General features: G+C 43.8%; 1 protein-coding gene across 2 annotated transcripts in view; it reads left to right on the forward strand.

The window, feature by feature from the left end:
* LOC124594227 (glutamate receptor ionotropic, kainate 2-like) overlaps positions 1–9159 on the forward strand; it is a 281777-nt gene extending 272618 nt beyond the window's left edge. For both annotated transcript variants that reach the window (XM_047132590.1, XM_047132591.1), the window contains one exon: positions 8818–9159. In XM_047132590.1, coding sequence (XP_046988546.1) covers positions 8818–8970 — 153 coding nt within the window. In that variant the 3' untranslated portion in view covers positions 8971–9159. The remainder of the gene's footprint in view (positions 1–8817) is intronic.
* Positions 9160–11836: the final 2677 nt, after the last annotated feature.

The raw sequence follows: 11836 nt of genomic DNA on the forward strand, positions 1-11836 counted from the left end.
GGTGCGAGCCTTGGGGCACACACGAGGGTTCAAATGGTTCAAATGGCTCTGAGCACTATGCGACTTAACTTCTGAGGTCATCAGTCGCCTAGAACTTAGAACTAATTCAACCTAACTAACCTAAGGACATCACACACATCCATGCCCGAGGCAGGATTCGAACCTGCGACCGTAGCGGTCACGCGGTTCCAGACTGAAGCGCCTTTAACCGCACGGCCACACCGGCCGGCACACACGAGGGTCTTCTGTTGTTGCTATACTGTGGCAGGTGCCATTAGTGATGACGTTTAATTGTAGATCTCGTGCACACGAAAAATTAACACAGGTTTCCTAGCATGGGATGTGAGAACAATCATACGATACACTGGGAAACTGAATGTCACTAACTTTAAGGTGCTGATGTTGAGGCCCCAGTGGGGGCGTGTCGGCTGCAGGAGTTTTGTCTGTAGCGTGCGTCGCCCGCAAGCCGGAGAGACGGCAGAGTGTGAATAGAGGAGGCGACATTTTGTAGGGCACTCGTAGAGGGTGAGCAGAAGTATTCCACTATTTTGAGAAGGGGCGAGGACAGAAGGACCGAAAGAAAACAGAGTGTGAGTGCTAGTAGCATGGTGCAGTAAGGATACGTCTTTAGATCCGGGAATAGGCCGAAATGCTTGAGGAAATCGACCGAAGGGCTGGTTTGTCGACGCCAGCTACGTGGAATGTCCAAGTAAACTCAATTCCCTGCGTAAGCTGGACCTGAAGTTCGGCTGCACCACGAACATCGATTTGTAGGCGGCACATAGGAAGAGTTTCGCCTGAAGGTTTACATGGACACTGTAGGTTTCTAGTACTAAATTCGGTGGAGGTAAACACAAAACGTAACAAATTATTTATTTGTCTCACAAAAACGCTTAAAACGAGCATGATCGTATCAACATTCCTCAGCAAAAAACCGGGCTAAAGGCAAAGATCTTCGTTTCTATAGTGGAAGCTGTTCAGTTCACTGTCGATAGTCATCACAACCCTATATAGTTATGCCTTGTGCGCTAGGAGCGCTACTGCCACATTACGCGACGAGGTGGCGCCAAGGCGGTCAACAATATTGTGCAATAATACTGTGGTTTTGAATGTTGAACGAAAAAGACGCTTTCGTATACAGGGTGTTCATTTTAACTGAAGAACTGAAATACCTCGAAAACTACACGTTGGAACAAAAAAAAGTTATAATTTCAATTTGTCTCGGAGGGGGACATGTTCAAATGTTCAAATGTGTGTGAAATCTTATGGGACTTAACTGCTAAGGTCATCAGTCTCGAAACTTACACACTACTTAACCTAAATTATCCTAAGGACAAACACACGCACACAGCCATGCCCGAGGGAGGACTCGAACCTCCGCCGGGACCAGCCCCACAGTCCATGACTGCAGCGCCGGCCGTTGCGGCCGAGCGGTTCTAGGCGCTTCAGTCTGAAACCGCGCGACCGCTACGGTCGCAGGTTCGAATCCTGCCTCGGGCATGGATGTGTGTGATGTCCTTAGGTTAGTTAGGTTTAAGTAGTTCTAAGTTCTAGGGGACTGATGACCTCAGATGTTAAGTCCCATAGTGCTCAGAGCCATTTGAACCATGACTGCAGCGCCCCAGACCGCTCGGCTAATGCGCGCGGCTCGGAGGGGGACATCCAATGATACCACACTCGACCCCCGTACCCCACCCCGTGCGTGGATAGCGATGGGCAACTTTTTTTTATTTCGTATTACGTTTCTACGGCAAAATCTACATATCTCTTTACTGGAGCATTTTCTCCATTTCGCGACAGATGGCTCTGTAAACGGAGGAATAGAAATGGGTAATATATGTTCACAGGACAGAAGCACAGGCGTTTCTGATGCGGCCGACCATGTCTTCAAGTCTGTTGGCACTTTCTAGTACACCCTGTCTTTTAAATATCCCCACGGAGAAAAATCCGGCGACGTCAAATCCGGCGAACTAGCAGGCCAATTAATAGGGCCACCTGTACCGATCCACTGACTAGTGTAAACACGGTCTAATATCTCCCGTGCTTCAGTTGCATAATGCGCTGGGCAACTGTCATGCTGAAAGTACACAAACTGTTGAATGCCCAGGGCAACATTTTGCAGTAGTACTGGTAGTTCCTGTTCCAAAGAGGTTCGACATTTGCATCCATTCAAAGTGCCGTCGATAAAATGCGGACCAATGAGTTTGTTCCCTATTAGTCCACACCATATGTTAACCGACCCGGGACGTTGACGGTCAGCTTGCCATAACCAGTAGGGATTGTCTACACTCAAGTAATGCATGTTATACCGTCAACGCTATCATGATTTGTGGAAGTTGACTCGTCGGAAAATAGTACCTCGGAAGGAGCTTGGGGGTCGATTGCACTTGTTGACATGCCGAGTCACAAAACACCACCCGGTTGCTGAAATCGGCGCTATGACGTTCTTGATGCAGTGACATGTAGTATGGGTAGGACTTATAACGATGCAGTATTGTGGCAATACTACCTATAGGTACACAGGAATCCGGTGTAACTGCTTGGGTTATGGTGCAATGCCGCTAGTTGGTCTACTTCATTAGCTTAACCTCTAACACGTTTGCTTAGTTTCCTTATGCCGGTCTGTACGCTGCCATCAGACATGGAGGCATTCGCAACCTTGTAAGAGAACGAACGAGAGCGAGCTTTCTCTGGAAAACGCTCAGTAAAGAAGACAACAGCAGCCTCAACATTTCTCCTATTTTCTCCGTAAATCAGGATCATTTCAGTTTTTTGCGCTTGCAGATTCATCGTCCACTTGCATGTCTATTCTCCAAATAATAGGTAGGTGTGCACGCAATAAACACACTGCAAGTACAGTAATGTTTAGAGCCGCTATCTGTTCTACATTTGCATGATACGGGAGCTCCAGTCGCAGTGTATTGCCTCTTATGGTACGTCGCAGTTTGCTACACGGCCACGGTGACGCGTTCGGTGTGTCGGAGGAATACAACGTTGCGAATGGGGTTTCCAATTAGAAGTTTTGAAATACTGACCTGTCCTACCCTTGTAGCATGGAGGTGAGTTCCCACGTGCCACTGGATATTCAAAGGCCATTGAGCAGCATGTCGTAAATTACGATTGTTTACCCCTTTCTGTTCCTCCGATTATATCGCCATCTGTGGCGAAACGAAGAAAATGCTTCAGACAAAACGTATGTAGATTTTTCCGTAGAACCGTAATCTGCAATAAAAAATGGGGATTCCCATTGAAGATTTCAACGTTACCCCTCCCCCCCCCCCCCCCCCCCCCCCACACACACACACAATTACCCACTCACAGGATTGGGCAGCTGGTCGAGTGTGGTATCGGTGGATGCCCACTCCGAGACAAACATATTGGGATTATAACTTTATTTAATCTGACGTGTTGTTTTTGAGATATTTTAATGTCCTCAGTTAAAACTAATAATCTGTACATCGTACATGTTTGTTTGTTAATGGTGCAATAGTTGATACGTTACTGGAAATAGTTATCACCATACATTTGAGTCCCCATACATACGCACTTCCCAGCCAGTCGAAGCTACTCAAGACCATTTTTCACCAAATTATTGATAACTCGTTACTATTGTGTTACTATAACATGTTAACATAAAATAGCAGCACACAGCTTAAAGTACTATTGTGAATCGGAGAAGTAATTTATTTTTCAGAATACGGGAGCATGAAAAAAATTGCTTGGCCCCGCATCGAGATGGCGTTGACAGGAACGAAATTTTGTTTTAGGGTTTTCGAAAGTAGCAGTATTTCCTTCAAACAGACGAACTGAAATAATGAAACATCACGCAATTCTTCGGCCTGTAAGATCTATTGTCAATGGAAGCTCATCCAAGGTTGTTGAATGGCTATAAGAATTTAAGCAGTTGAGCAATGGGTGACTATTCAAATCTGCCTTACTTCTCTTGCAAGTTATCCACGAGAACACAATCCCAAAACTGTAAAACTAATTTAACACAGAACTTGATTATAAACAGCAATTTTAGTTTTCTTACCAGGAAAAACTATAAATACGACACAAAAGAATTAATAACATTTAGCTGCTAGTGGGCGTTGATTCATGTCCATGAGAAAAGTTGAAAATTTGTGCCAGGCTGGCATTCGAATCCGGGTCTCCTAGTCACTAAGCAGGTGCTCTGACAAGTTTTTTATCGCTCTTTCTTTGGTACTGTTAGTTGTATTTGTTCGGTACGGACGTCCCTTGACGCTCGTTCAAATTCATCGTCGATCCATTAACACAGTTTTTAAAATTTTTTTTTTATTTTTTGTTACAGAGGGCAGCTATCCCTCTGAGCGAACGCGCTGAGCTACCATGCCGGCAACCAGTAAGCCCTCTAAACACAGCAGTCACGGCAACTGCACGGACTAACCTAGCACGCCTCCCGTCAAACTCAAATTGTCAACTTAACGACACACTTCCAATGTAGTGAACAGGCACCACACCTGCAATACATAAACACCTGGGTGAACAAAAATGAATACATGTGAATTCGTGTTCCAATGTGACTCTGGAACACTTGACCAAATTACTGTGCCACAGTATTATAATCCTACCTTCTCCTGAACCCTCCAACTTTAATGTATAAATGCGTTTGTACAGGAAGCAGAATAATTTCTCAGAACTTGGGAAAATGTCCTTAAGACTCCTCATCGTTTTTGTTGTGGACTTCAGTTCTGCGACTGGTTTGATGCAGCTCTCCATGCTACTCTATCCTGTGCAAGCTTCTTCATCTCTCAGTACCTACTGCAACCTACATTCTTCTGAATCTGCTTAGTGTATTCATCTCTTGATCTCCCTCTACGATATTTACCCTCCACACTGCCCTCCAATACTAAACTGGTGATCCCTTGATGCCTCAGAACATGTCCTACCAACCGATCCCTTCTTCTAGTCAAGGTGTGCCACAAACTCCTCTTCTCCCCAATTCTATTCAATACCTCCTCATAAGTTATGTGATCTACCCATCTAATCTTCAGCATTCTTCTGTAGCACCACATTTCGAAAGCTTCTATTCTCTTCTTCTCCAAACTATTTATCGTCCATGTTTCACTTCCATACATGGCTACACTGCATACAAATACTTTCAGAAACGACTTCCCGACACATAAATCTATACTCGATGTTAACAAATTTCTCTTCTTTAGAAACGCTTTTATATCCTCTCTACTTCGACCATTATCAGTTATTTTGCTCCCCAAATAGCAAAACTCCTTTACTACTTTAAGTGTCTCGTTTCCTAATCTAATTCCCTCAGCATCACCCGACTTAATTCGACTACATTCCATTGTCCTCCTTTTGCTTTTGTTGATGTTCATCTTACATCCTCCTTTCAAGACACTGTCCATTCCGTTCAGCTGCTCTTCCAGGTCCTTTGCTGTCTCTGACAGAATTACAATGTCATCGGCGAACCTCAAGGTTTTATTTCATCTCCATGGATTTTAATACCTACTCCGAATTTTTCTTTTATTTCCTTTACTGCTTGCTCAATATACAGATTGAATAACATCGGGGAGAGGCTGCAACCCTGTCTCACTCCCTTCCCAACCACTGCTTCGCTTGCATCTTCCTCGACTCTTATAACTGCCATCTGGTTTCTGTACAAATTGTAAATAGCCTTTCGCTCCCCGTATTTTACCCCTGCCACCTTCAGAATTTGAAAGAGAGTATTCCAGTCAACATTGTCAAAAGCTTTCTCTAAGTCTACAAATGCTAGAAACGTAGGTTTGCCTTTTCTTAATCTAGCTTCTAAGATAAGTCGTAGGGTCAGTATTGACTCACGTGTCCCAATATTTGTACGGAATCTAAACTGATCTTCAGCTTCTACCAGTTTTTCCATTCGTCTGTAAAGAATTCGTGTTAGTATTTTGCAGCCGTGGCTTATTAAACTGATAGTTCGGTAATTTTGACATCTGTCAACGCCTGCTTTCTTTGGGATTGGAATTATTATATTCTTCTTGAAGTCTGAGGGAATTTCGCCTGTCTCATACATCTTGCTCACCAGATGGTAGAGTTTTGTCAGGACTGGCTCTCCCATAGCTAATTTTATTTGACTAAGCGTCAGCTCAGGACTGTCACTGGTCAGTCTAGAGAACTTGAAAACTAAATATTAGTCACCACCTTAAAACGCCGCACAAGTCACTCCAGAGACCTGCAGACAGCGTAGAATTGGTACCAGGCACTCATGTCACCCAGTCGGTTATACGGAATCCGCACAGTAAGATAACGTGGAGACTTGACAGAAAGGTATTATCGTGTCTCGTCATACTCATGAGTACACCGAGAATAATAAAGTTGGCCTATTTCTTGGTGTATCAACGCGGACTGTAAAATGTGTACAAGGAATGGAGTGTTATTCGCAGTAATGTATCTCGGCGAGAGAACAGTGGTCATAAAAGGGACCGGAGACAAGTATCCCACCTGGTTAATGAGAATCCATTTCGGACATGACATCTCAACCAGTTTCCGAGCAAACATTGTGAACGGAACTAAATGCAGTGGACATATGGAGTCGGTTACCATGCAAAAGGCCATTGCTCACGGTGGCACATAAGGCTACGTGTCTTCAATGGGCTCACAACACTGAAATGGGACCGTCACTAACTGGAGGTGTGTAGTCTGCTCTGACGAGTCACTGGAGATGTGTAGTCTGCTCTGACGGATCGCAGTTTAGTCTCTTTCCATATGACACAAAATGTCGAGAGCACAGACGGCCGTAAAATCGCAGTTTCAGGGGAGTTAGTCCAGGCCAGAGGTGGTTCTGTGACGTTTTGCAGGTGTTTTTCGTACCATTTCTTGGCCCAACTTATTCAAGTTACTCTGAACATAAATCTCATTCTATTTCAACACTCTCCGTGAACAAGTGCTGCATTTACTTTGATATCTGCATGATGAAAATTGAATGACACATGCCAATCAGCATGGCAGCAGTCTGATAGCTATATAGGATCTACTGTATATCATCAATTATTGGCGTTAGCTGGAGACTGCATACCTAAAGAAAGTTGTCGATTCTCTTCCTCACGGATATAAATGGCTCTGGGCACTATGGGACTTAACATCTATGGTCATCCGTCCCCTAGAACTTAGAACTACTTAAAGCTAACTAACCTAAGGACATCACACAACACCTAGTCCTCACGGATATAAAGCCCTTATGAAGGCTGTGTGGTGTTATACGAAACTAACGTGATGTACCTTTGCGGTGATTTTTTTTTTACTGCAGAATTGTTAATCCAACGGTAATATTAGTAATTACTAATTACTTTTATATGTCATCCCTGGTCACCCTCCTCCAGTCCTTAAAGAATTTAGGAGTGCCTTATCCTTAGAGTAGCCTTTCTTAAGTTAGCAAGTCCTTTGTGTACAGATTGCTCCAAGAATTACATAGTAATTTTTACATCTGACTGAAAGATTATGAGCTGTGTTACTGATTACTTTACAAAGGGCAAAATGTAACTGACGAATAGTATGAAAGTTTGATGGACCGACTAGACAAAAAAATAGTGCTGAAGAGGTAGGGACTGAAAAGAAAAGCATTTCGGTATCATGGCAACACATCTGCCAACAAAATTGCTTTGGCCATATCGTACCCCGAGGGATCCAAAGAACGAATTGTTGGAAAATATACATTGTTCAACGGCTCGTTCCTCTCTGCATTCCACCTGTTCCCATGTTAACAGAAATCTGTGGTTTGAAAAGGGGCGTGTAACGGCAGATTAAGAAAGGTGCACCTGTGAACTTCCAGAATTGCACTCCACGGTTTTAATGTACAGGGTGATCAAAAAGTCAGTATAAATCTGAAAACTTAATAAACCACGGAATAATGTAGATAGAGAGGTAAAAATTGACACACATGCTTAGAATGACATGGGGTTTTATTAGAACCAAAAAAAGTTCACAAAATGCCCGACAGATAGCGCTGGACAGCAAAACTGCTACCGTGACGGGTGAGAGGAACGCCGATATGTTACAGAATCGCATCATTCCCAGCCTGGCTGATAAACACGTGCTGGAACGTACGATGTTTATGCAGGATGGCGCTCCACCCCATATTGCTAGACGCGCGAAAGATCTCTGGCGCGCGTCGCTTGGTGATGATCGTGAGCTCAGCCGCCACTTTCGTCACGCTTGGCCTCCCAGGTGCCCAGACCTCAGTCCGTGCGATTATTGGCTTTGGGGTTACCTGAAGTCGCAAGTGTATCGTGATCGACCGACTCCTCAAGGGATGCTGAAAGACAACATCCGACGCCAATGCCTCACCATAACTCCGGACATGCTTTACAGTTCTGTTCACAACATTGTTCCTCGACTACAGCTATTGCTGAGGAATGATGGTGGACATATTGAGCATTTCCTATAAAGAACATCATCTTTGCTTTGTCTTACTTTGTTATGCTAATTATTGCTATTCTGATCAGATGAAGCGCCATCTGCCGGACATTTTTTGAACGTTTGTATTTTTTTGGTTCCAATAAAACCCCATGTCATTCCAAGCATGTGTGTCAATTTGTGCCTCTCTATCTACATTATTCCGTGATTTATTCAGTTTTCAAATTTATAATGCCTTTTTGATCACCCGGTACTCCACTGAAAAAAAGAAAACATTAGGAAAAGAACATTACCTTAATACGAAACTGCACTGATAGAAAGGTGTTCCATTGGCAGGACGAGATCCACCTTCCTCAGGAATCCACACTGCTTCATCTTGCCGTGTGTTAAATGTGAACAACAGTGATTATCACATGCTTACCTCTCTGACTTCTCATTTATTACTTGCAGATAACACCTTGGGAAGCACTGACATCTGAGTTGAAGTTCGTGGTGCAATGCAGCAACGACGAGAAACCCGTCCGCAAGCCACCGGACCCCGAGGGAGACAAGGACGAGGAAGCCTCACACCTTCACTACGGCAGGCTGTCTGCAGACAAGTAACCAGCTCTCGAGTTGCAGCAACCCCTTACAGAAGCATGCTGTGCATGCAGCTGGACTGATTGCGCTGATACAGTGTTGTGTCTTCAGGTTCTACCTTTACCTACAGACTTTCACAATAATTGTATCTTGTGGCGCATGTGAGATACTGAAAAATAAATCTATTGTTGGTGTTTCAACTTTATCATCTTACTTTGACCTTGCGTCTACGTGTTTGTGTGTGTGTGTCTTACAAAAAGAATACCTTTTTGTCATTATAAATCTGCATGCAATTTCACGCTGAGAACATGAATTACTCAGATCCTGAAATTCCGCGTGAGATACTCTACTGGTCAAAAGCTTTCGATCACCTGTCACAGCTATGGATTTCTACTTAAAATAAGGTTTTAGTTTTGAATATTCCACCACATTCCTTTTCAATGATAGAATGAGTGTAAACATGTGAAAGCCAAGAGACGGTTATGTGTTCGGTAGTTCGCATGGAGGGGCACTGATGAGCATCCACAACAATACTGACGTGCCTTTACCTGAGATGGTTCCGCTCGAATATGCCTCTTTCCACCAGCTGCCTGTGTAGCAATCAGTTTGCGTTACTTTACACCACACTCTGTGCATCTAGCAGTGCTATTCTACACTACTGGCCATTAAAATTGCTACACTAAGAAGAAATGCAGATGATAAACGGGTATTCATTGGACAGATATATTATACTAGAACTGACATGTGATTACATTTTCACGCAATTTGGGTGGATAGATCCTGGGAAATCAGTACCCAGAACAACCACCTCTGGCCGTCATTACGGCCTTGATACGCCTGGGCATTGAGTCAAACAGTGCTTGGATGGCGTGTACAGGTACAACTGCCTATGCAGCTTCAACACGATACCACAGTTCATCAAGAGTTGTGAGTGACTGGCGTATCGTGACGAGCCAGTTGCTCGGCCACCATTGAACAGACGTTATCAATTGGTGGGAGATCTGGAGAATGTGCTGGCCAGGACCTGCAACATGCGGTCGTGCATTATCCTGCTGAAATGTAGGGTTTAGCAGGGATCGAATGAAGACACGGATCGTAACACATCTGAAATGTAACATCCACTGTTCAAAGTGGCGTCAATGCAAAAAAGAGGTGACCGAGACGTGTAACCAATGGCACCCCATACCATCACGCCGGGTGATACGCCAGTGTGGAGATGACTAATACACGCTTCCAATGTCCGTTCACCACGATGTCGCCAAACACGGATGCGACCATCATGATGCTGTAAACAGAACCTGGATTCATCAGAAAAAATGACGGTTTGCCATTCGTGCACCCAGGTTTGTCGTTGAGTACACCATCGCAGGCGCTCCTGCCTGTGATGCAGCGTCAAGGATAACCGCAGCCATGGTCTCCGAGCTGATAGTCCATGCTGCTGCAAACGTCGTCGAACTGTTCGTGCAGATGGTTGTTGTCTTGCAAACGTCCCCATCTGTTGCTCAGGGATCGGCACGTGGCTGCACGATTCGTTACAGCCATGCGGATAAGATGTCTGTCATCTCGACTGCTAGTGATAAGAGGCCGTTGGGATCCAGCACGGCGTTCCGTATTACCCCCCTGAACCCATCGATTCCATATTCTGCTAACAGTTATTGGATCTCTATCTGCGCTGGTCGACTGCTGTTTGTGTATGAGAAATCTGTTGGAAAATTTCCTCATGTCAGCACGTTGTAGGTATCGCCACCGGCGCCAACCTTGTGTGGATGCTCTGAAAAGCTAATCATTTGCGTATCACAACATCTTCTTCCTGTCAGTTAAATTTCGTGCCTGTAGCACGTCATCTTCGTGGTGTAGCAATTTCAATGGTCAGTAGTGTAATTGAATATTAAAGAAGGAAGGTCATCACAGGATACTGATCAGCAAAGCAGTTCCACGTGTCGAGGGACTTATTAGTCGTGGGTTTCTTCTGCAGCAGGACAATAATCCCAGACATGTCCCTAAACTGTGCATAAGATATATGAATAGAAAAGAGAACTTTTTTCATAGGTGCTCGAAAAGTTTAGACCGGTAGTGTATAACAACAGTGTCAACAAGGGAGGACTGGGTTTCAAATGCCTACACAGCCTCTCCAATTTGATCTCTATGTCAGCCAGAAGAAAACAAAAATTGGACTTGGCAAGGAACAGAAATTCACAATATTTTACCGAACATGTTATTGATATTGCCACCTTATGAAAATCTTATATGATTTTAGTTTTTCCCGTAAAAATAGGGTTTGATGATGCCATTACGTTAGTCTTCTTTCATAGATCGAATAGAGTGATATCTGAGTTGTGGAATATAGTCAATGATGTACATTAAACTTAATTAAGGTGCGATGTAGTGAAATGACTTAAAATTACTAAAAACTATTGTACACCAGTGCCAATTATAATTACAAAAAACGTAATGCATTAAATGTAAGAATTTCCATGATGATATTCTTCAGTAGAATAGAAAGAGTTGCCAGGCAGAATGTTGTTTAATTCAGTCTTGAATTCCACATGTCATCTGAATGGCATTTAATATAGTCTGGTAGGTTTTTGTATTCATGATTGCTCAGGTATCTGACTCCTGTTTGTACTTATGTTAACCCCTTGAAGTCTTCATAGAGGTTGTTTTAGGTCCTAAGTCACCTTAATGTTTCTCTTCTTTTTTCTTAATCCAGTCTCAAAGACTTCATGAACAGATTTGTGTGTGTGTGTGTGTGTGTGTGTGTGTGTGTGTATGTGTGTGTGTGTGTGGTTCCCCAGAATATTGTTCCACAGCATGTTGTTGTTGTGGTGGTTTCAGTCCTGAGACTCGTTTGATGCAGCTCTCCATGCTACTCTATCCTGTGCAAGCTACT

The sequence above is a fragment of the Schistocerca americana genome, chromosome 2 (assembly GCF_021461395.2).
Source record: "Schistocerca americana isolate TAMUIC-IGC-003095 chromosome 2, iqSchAmer2.1, whole genome shotgun sequence".
NCBI classification, from domain to species: domain Eukaryota; kingdom Metazoa; phylum Arthropoda; class Insecta; order Orthoptera; family Acrididae; genus Schistocerca; species Schistocerca americana.